We start from the raw sequence: 8,512 nt of genomic DNA on the forward strand, positions 1-8,512 counted from the left end.
GCGTCTTTGAAGGCGGGTCCGGCCCCCTATGGCCCGCCCATAGCGACGGGTGTGGCGATATGGCCTAAAATCCATATTGCGTTATATATTGCAGCCTCTTGCGATAGCAATATGTATTGCGATATAATAATTTTAATAGACTCATTTCAGAACAGGTTATATAGACCCTTAGAAAAGCCAAACTGCTAAAAAAGTAAGTAAAAGTAAACCGTTATTGCCAGATTAGTCTTGTTACCTCTCTTAGCTGGAACTTTTTCCTGACACACTCTACAGCAGGGGTGTCCAGACTTTTTTGTGTAGTGATCTACATTTAAAATGATAAAGCCGATAAGATCTATCTGCTAAAAAAACACAGTTAATTATTTTTATAACACTAAACACTTTAAATGCTTGTGAGGACTATACTGCATATATATACTGGATGTTTCACAATTACTAGACCATAATGCCAATTTCGCGCGTTAACTTATGTGCGATCTACCAGCATTGCCGTATTGGACACCCTTGCTCTACAGAGTATATTTTCCTGCTGCTTGTTGGACGGCTTAAATCCAAATAATAGATGTTGCATCAGTCTTTTTCACGAGCTCCTCTGCTTCGCTGATGCTTCCATCCATGTTTATTCGGCTGCAGTTCGCGCGTAGATTGCATCATCAACACGCATTATCGCGATAGATTTAAAATATCTATCGTATGCCAATTTTGTACCGTTTATATTGCATATCGTTTATATTGCCCATCCCTACTTAAAATTATAGAAAATATTCTAGTAAAGAAAATAGTAATTCAGAAAGCATCTTAACCCTTAAAAGAGCTCTTAAAGTCCAAAATTGTTAGCAGTATTAAGAGGCTTAAGAGTTTTATTAGCAGCAGGGAAAGTGGACAAAACATGAAGAGGGAGACAATAAGTTTTGCACACAATGTATGATAGTGAGTTAATAAGATTAGATCATACAGGGATCATCTTTGTGATCGATCTTATTAAAGACATGTTAACATCTCTGACACAGTGCAGACATACCATAGTGCCAGATATAGAAGTAATCACAACATTAACTACAGTAAAATCTTCGGCAACTGGAAAAAAATGGAACTATGCAGCAGAGATTATTTAGGTCTGTTACAGACTTCTATAAGCAAATTGATCACAAGATCGAACCTTACAAAGTGTGTGTGTGTGTGTGTGTGTGTGTACGGTAAAACAGGAAAATTATGCTTGTAATTTCAAACTGATGGCTTATAATTGACCCTATATTTAAATCACTCTTTTGCTTCCATCTTGGACAACCAACCAATCACAGTCTTGCCTGGGGTCAGCTCCGTCAGTTAAGTTTTTTGTATTTTCCTTGCTCAAAGTTGCTCTCAGATTGGTCCTGAATCTCTCTTAATCTGACTCCTACATAGAAGTTTTTAGAATAAATTTAAAGATCTTTGAGGCGATTCTTAAAAGCTTTAAGAATAGGGGTCCAGATCATCTAATCACTAACTTGACAGATCTGGGTCAGTGGCATGGAGCACTGTACTAAGATAAGAGGCAAATTTAAAACTTGCTGTGCTTTGAAGTGTGATTGAGACATAAAAATGCATCTTTATGATGTGTCGTATAATAGGAAAGTATTTGTAAGGATTTATAAAATGATTTCGTGTACAATAGCATCCGGATTCTGTTCCATTTTTTATTGCATTTCCGATTTGTCAACTTCTAGTTATTAACAAAGTCCTGTGTGTGCATAGGTGAGGGTGGATGGGGAAAATTATTGAGGACCTACAGAGCTACTCACTCTGTCACTACTGGAGATATAAAGACCTTCTTGGATACCAAGGACATCCCATACAGTAAATATGTGCTTCAGTCCCATATAGACATCACTGAGTGTTTCACAGAGGGAGATGAGGTCGGAGAACTGCTGCTGGATTTCCTAATTGATGTGATAGAGTTCAGTAAGAACGCTCCTGAAGACCTGAAGAAAGGAGTGCTGGATTTACTGAGACATCCAGACTGCAGTAATGTGGTGGATGGCAGGATAATGTTCAACAATAACCTGGAAGTCTTAGTGGTTGAGCCGTAGCCCCATGACTCCTTAATATTTGACCTGACCTCCAAAGGACTTTTGTGTTTAGCATTCAATTTCATGCCAGTGCAGAATGTGTCATAGATTCTTACATTTAGAATTTCTGTAACTGAAATATCGTCGCTGCCCGATGAAACTCACGTATGTCCAAAACGGTTACTTTTCAGAAAGTGAAAAAAAACACCGTATATCAAAAGCAGTTGAATGTAGAGTTGTCATACTTGGTACGGCATATTTACATGTAACCATATTCTTGCAAGTGTAATGATATAATCCACATTTGACCAAAATTGAGTTTAAATGGACATGCGTGCATATTTTACAGTAACTGTGATCGATACGCGTTCTTCCGATCATTAATTAGAATGGCTAAGTCGCGTTTCGTATTGACAGATGAATACGCTCAGTTCATTAAAAAGCCTACGTCTTAGTTAAATACGCTTATTTAATATTAATTATACATTTATTAAATGTCTCTTGCAAACTATGAAGGGACAATGAATCAATACACTGACATGGTAATGCTACACAGCATTGAGTAACCAAGGTCGCCCAATGGCCGACAACGAAGTGCCCGAGGCCCCACCCCGTGTCATGCCCGTATTTATGGGAAATCCTTGGATACAGAAATATGGAGGAGCAGAGTCTGAGGTACGCCTGTCGGAGTGGAAGGCCCAGTTGGAGTATTTGTCCGACCTGCAAGGTTTGAGTGCAGCCCAACGGCTACAGTTCGTGTTAAATTCCCTAGAGGGAGAAGCGCGGCGGGAAGTTCAGGCCGCCCCTGAAGCCGTTAGAGCCACCGCTCAGACGATCTTCCACTTCCTCACCGAGCAGTATGGTGATCATACCCTCAGAAGAAAGCGCCGTAAATTACGGCGTACTAGGAAAGGCCTATGACGCCGTCATTAATATGATTATAAAACGCCGTAAATAACGGCGGTTTGCTGTGATACCGCCATAATTTGCGGCGTTTGTTAGCTAAAACGCCGTAATTTATGCCGTCTTTTCGACTTAAACGTCGTAAATTACGGCGTTTTAAAGATGACGCGCGTTTGGTAAGTGGCGTCAATTGAACTATTTGGCGTTCCATATAAATGTACGTGCGTGCACGCGCATGTCCCCAGATAACACGATCCCCAGTTGATCCATAACACCGGCGAGATGCTTCACAGGCGGAAGATATGCGGCGTGGTTGACAGCTTTGACACCAAATGGGTATACGTGAAAATCAGATGACATGATTTCACAAGTTTTCATTGGCCATTTAGGTATGTGACGCATACTGTATACGGAAATGAACCTGGACATTCAATCTGTCGAAAAATCTCAAAATCGGCAAAATGAACATACGTGGTTTTCATCGGACAGCGACGATATGGTGCTCTGACTTATTGTAAAATATAAAACAAAATAAACCTAGTTGCATAGCCTGGGCATCATAATGTACACAGTCACACATTTTAGTTTAAATAAAGGTCTATGAAGAGTATAGATTGCAACATAAGTTGCATGACCCTACAGTAAAACCCCCAGTATGATAAACCATGTAAATACTTGACAAAACAGATAAAAACGGGCCTCGTTCAAGTGTATAATGACTTATTAACTAAAAAGCTCAATAAGTATGATTTTACTATGACATTTTTACTATGACGATTTATGAGGAAACGTGATATTTTGTTTGGTGACTAGTTGTGCCATTATAACCTTATACCTCTTTTGAGTTTGGTTGAAGGAAGATAAATGCATGTAAAACTAAAATGATACAGTTTAAATTCATTATATTGATTGAAAAAGATGAGCACATGCTTTATATTATATAAATGATCAGTGAAAGGGCAAAGAGAGAAGGTCTGATAATCCATTCTGCTGTGCATGATTTTGTCCATTTTATGACATCATGCTTACATTATAACTCATGCATCACTTCACTGATAAAGTTGCCTTTACCAGCCTAGCCTAACTGTTTTTATGATAATGCAAACAAAATGCATTAATATGTACATTTTAACAAAGCCTATTCACAACCTATTCATATCCCTGTTTTATTAGGCCACAACTTTATCAATACAGCTTTGTTCTCCTATTCCCGTGTCTTTTTGCAAACACTTCCACAAAATCATCAAGATTTATGGCCCTTGCCTTTCTTGACACTATACTTAACATCCCCAAATTGCTCAATTGTTCGTCACTAATGGAAGTTCTCAAGATAGTCTTGATCAACTTTAGCACAGAAAAACTGCGCTCACATGCTACAGTGCTCACATGTCTCTTCATCCAATTGATATAGCACAGTGTGACTAGTCATAGCTAGTAAACTTACTCCGAAGCTCATCAGCGCTAGCATTACATGTTAATTCAACACTGTAAAAACTTTACTGTGGAAAAGTAAACTTAGACCATACAGGAAAGCTCCTAGTAGAGGTCTTCTCGGGTCCAAAGAAATGTACCCGACCCGTATCACTTTATACCTGAACCCAAGAAAATTAGACCCAAGTCCGACCCGAACTAGTGGCAATTTTTTTTAACCCGACTGGACCCAAATGTAAATGGCACTGACAAGTGTGCATTCTGCAGACCCACACGCAGCAGTCAGACAAAAAGAAACTCCGGTTGCCTTGCAACCAATTTGGCGAGCTGCTCCATTCGTTTTACTTTGTTATCTGACGACGACACCAAGGTAACCGCTAAAATGTACATTTAAAATTGACTGACATGTCTGTCTCAATGAAAATTAACCTACCGCCAGCCACACAATGTCGCAAGCGCTCTTGGCAAACAGATGAGAGGTTTGAAAAGGACATTGACGCACACATGCGAGAGAGTTCAGGTCTTCTCGGGTTCGTTGAGCAAAACCACATTCATTTTAAATTACCCAAGACCCGATGCCGCTATTATTGTACCCGACCCGTGTCCGAGGTACATGTGAAACGTTTAGACCCGAACCCGATCGGGTCTTGGGTCGGACCTCGGGTTTTCAGATCTATGTGGACCTGTGAAGACCTTTGGAAAGCCGCCATTTTGCACCGCCATGTTTTTGTGCAGTAGCACGAAAGGGACAAACTGCTCTACAGAAGCCGTTTCTTCACTATGTTGTCTCAGACGACGACATGTTTGTCCTGTGGCAGCTACCGTAGCTTTTCTCTGCATTTCAAAAGGGAGGGGTGACCTTGGGTTCTGGCATAGATATGTACACTAGATGTCGCCTTGGCTACGGCAGTTCATTGGACCGAACGAGTCAAATAGAGCCGCCATCTTGAAACAGGGGAACCCGCATTGTAGGCAATGGTGTAATGGAAATAAAATCACCATAAATCGTAATGAATGCGCTTTTCTTGCTTTTCTTTTGGTTCGTTTCAACAGTCAGACATGTATTTAGCGTTGAGTCCAGAAAAAAAATAAAAGTTTTGGTATTTTGAAAATGTACTTTTTCTAACTATAATGCATAGTGCTAGTAGGCCTAAAGTTAATACACAGCACAAAAGTCTGGCATCGTCTATGAATCGAAGTACAGGCAGAGATAGCAGCTTTACCTAGCTAGTTCCTATGACAAGACCCCTGTCCCAAGATGTCGGCGGTTTTGATGCATCATGCTTAGAACTACAAGGCGAAATCTAGTATATATATCTATGGGGTTCTGGCAAGAGGGGATACAGCTACAGAGAAATCTCATGAGATGTTGGATTTAGGGTCAGGTTTCAACCTTTAATCACCATTTCACTTTTGACATTGTTTTATATTTGTTTGTATTTTAGGCAAGTAGCCTAATAATGATGTATTCCTAACAGCTTACTTGAACATCCTCTGCTTTGCATCTGAGCTAAACAGTTGTTATTTTGTTAGTCCCCTGGTACACGCAGTGAAATGATGTATCATGTCTCCATCTACTGGGAAAGTTGTGTAACGTTTTTTTTATTTGCTTTTGTCCATATTCTCTCTATATTCCCTATCAGTGTTTCCCAACCAGTGAAACCCAACAATGATCTTATTTCTTAATGTCAGATGTCCAACATAAATATTCAGAATTAATTTTTACTAATTAAACAAGAAAGTTTGCCAAAATGTGTTTCTGCTGAGAAATTGTGACCCTGCCGGTGCAAACACAAGTCCAACCCAGCCAAAGTTTTTGGTGATTTACTAAAGACAATTTTGTGAAAATATAACCTTAAATAATACATTCTTTAATATTGTCATGTCAAAGATTAAAATCAACCCATTCAAACAAACCTTGTTAAAAGGGATATCGGTGCATACTGTATGATGTTTCTGTAAGTAGCAAGCATGCATGAACTTATGCATTATATACATTTGATAAATACAAATAACAGTACACAAAAAATGCTGGGTTATTTGGTCAAAAATATACATTTTCTAAGTTAGTTTTTGACCTAATTTGACTTGATAAGGTTGAAAATAACCCAGCATTTTTGTTTCAGAGTGTAGTCATACTAAATGTTTGTTTGGCTTTATTACAAGTCTAAAAATACTACGAGCCAAATAAAGCTCAAATGTTTAGTGCTACTGTATAAAGAATTGCATCGGGGCATTCAGGGCTGGTTCTATAAAGGCTATTTAATACTGTGCTGTCTAAATGCATATTTTAGGAAGCAATTAATGTAGCATGACTAAAGTTTTTTTATATTTTCCTTTGGACTGGTGTGTTTCTGCGTTTTCATATTGCAGCTGAATGTTGACAGTGATAAGGGAGTTTTCGCAGTAGTGCAGGGGTCATTTTGCCTGCAGGGGTCTGAAACACTGCAGCTCTGAGCTATAGATGAATGAGCACAGTTGCTCTGAAATGAGTGGAGTGTAACTTGTCCATATGTTTCCATATGGTAGAGGTTTGCCACACGTGCGATTATGAGAGTAGCCAGCAGGTGGCGTTGTAGATTTTCCCAAATATTTTTATCCGCAGCAGGCATTGCAAAGATCAGTGTGATCTTAAATAGACATGATTTCTCCAAATTAAGCCATAATTCATAGCTTCTCATTGTTCCATTTGTACCTTGTTTTCTAGAGTAACACTTGAGGCTTATTCCAATCACTGATGAATTAGTAGAAATGAAGAGAGTCATTTCGAATAAGAGCAAGTTTGGTTGAGTTTCCCAATGCTGTATAAATAATCTCCCAACAGAATACAATGCAGACTGGATCAATGTCATGCAGCTAAAGATGTTCTTGCTGAAAGTGACTAAGTGTGTAGAATTTTAAAAATTAGATTTCATTTATTGCTTTGTGCACTGCAAAACACAGCTGTCCCCAGGATGTCAGGCACCCTAATTTGTATTTACCTAAGTGTGCGCACAACTGCTGACAATTTTGGAGAATAAACAGGTGCATGCGAGGACAGCTTGATAAAACTGTACTGAGAAATCTTTGGGGTGTTTATGTGGTTATCACTGTTAGAAACATTAAGACATTAAAGGAAAATTCATTTTATAGTCATCATATTATCACTCTTGACTTTGGAAACATGTGGGGCTTTCTTTCTTTCATGTGTGACCTAAGCAGGGCTTTGAACCAGATTTTTCCGAACAGAAACAGTATCTGGTTTTCGATTCAACCCCTTAAATTGACGTTCCTGAACCGGTTAGAACAAAGAAATAATGTTCCCGAACCGGTTAATACACTCTTAGAAAGGATGTGTTAATTTTTTACACATCATTGTGTGGTACGCTTTTAACACATTGTGTGTAATTTTAACACATTATGTGTCATTTTGTGTTGATTTTGTGTTCAAATATAACACATGTTGTGTTAAAAGTAACACAAAATGTGTTGTTTCAATAATAACACAGAGATGGGTGAATTCTGGGACAACGCAGTTAGTGTGTTGTCCCAGAATCAACACTAATGTGTTGTTTTTAACACATTCGTTCTAAGAGTGTAATGTTCCATGTCAGCTGTGGGACATACAAATAAGTAGGCTGATCATTAGGACATTAAACTTAAATTATTACTCGACATCTTGTCATCAAACATCAAAAAAGGCTATATTATGTAAGCGGCATAACGGTAATTCTGACATGCCTACATTTGTTTCAGCATTATACATAAATTAAGACAAGGATAATTTCTGGCATGTCATTTATTGGCAAACAACTTAAACAAATGTTTTTATTAGAAAAACAATAATGTGGTATTTCGAGATCATTTGTTTGTATGTGTCCTGTCAAGAACAGAAAGATTGTTCGCTTGCTTTTTGGAACGCATCTCTTCGTGTATGCACTTTTGAGTGCACTTAAACATGCACACACACACAGATGGAGGACGAATTCGAAATGGAGCTTCGGGAAGAAGATGCAGCATAAACAGTCGCGTCACACACAGTGAAAATTATGTTGTTTTTCAGTGCTTTATAATGTATTTTAATGGACTACAGTATGAGACAGTCAACGCATATACATCTGTGCGTCCATAAAATTGCTCACTTTAGCACC

The 8,512-nt window shown here is 38.6% G+C and overlaps 1 protein-coding gene across 4 annotated transcripts in view; it reads left to right on the top strand.

The window, feature by feature from the left end:
* Nucleotides 1-7,588, top strand: part of LOC129452502 (histamine N-methyltransferase-like) — a 98,492-nt gene extending 90,904 nt beyond the window's left edge. For 3 of the 4 annotated variants that reach the window (XM_073855070.1, XM_073855071.1, XM_055216403.2), the window contains exon 7: nt 1,735-7,588. In XM_073855070.1, coding sequence (XP_073711171.1) covers nt 1,735-2,069 — 335 coding nt within the window. In that variant the 3' untranslated portion in view covers nt 2,070-7,588. The remainder of the gene's footprint in view (nt 1-1,734) is intronic. The other variant, XM_055216402.2, reaches the window with a different exon arrangement.
* The last annotated feature ends 924 nt before the right edge of the window (nt 7,589-8,512 follow it).

This window comes from Misgurnus anguillicaudatus, chromosome 17, assembly GCF_027580225.2.
Source record: "Misgurnus anguillicaudatus chromosome 17, ASM2758022v2, whole genome shotgun sequence".
Lineage (NCBI taxonomy): Eukaryota > Metazoa > Chordata > Actinopteri > Cypriniformes > Cobitidae > Misgurnus > Misgurnus anguillicaudatus.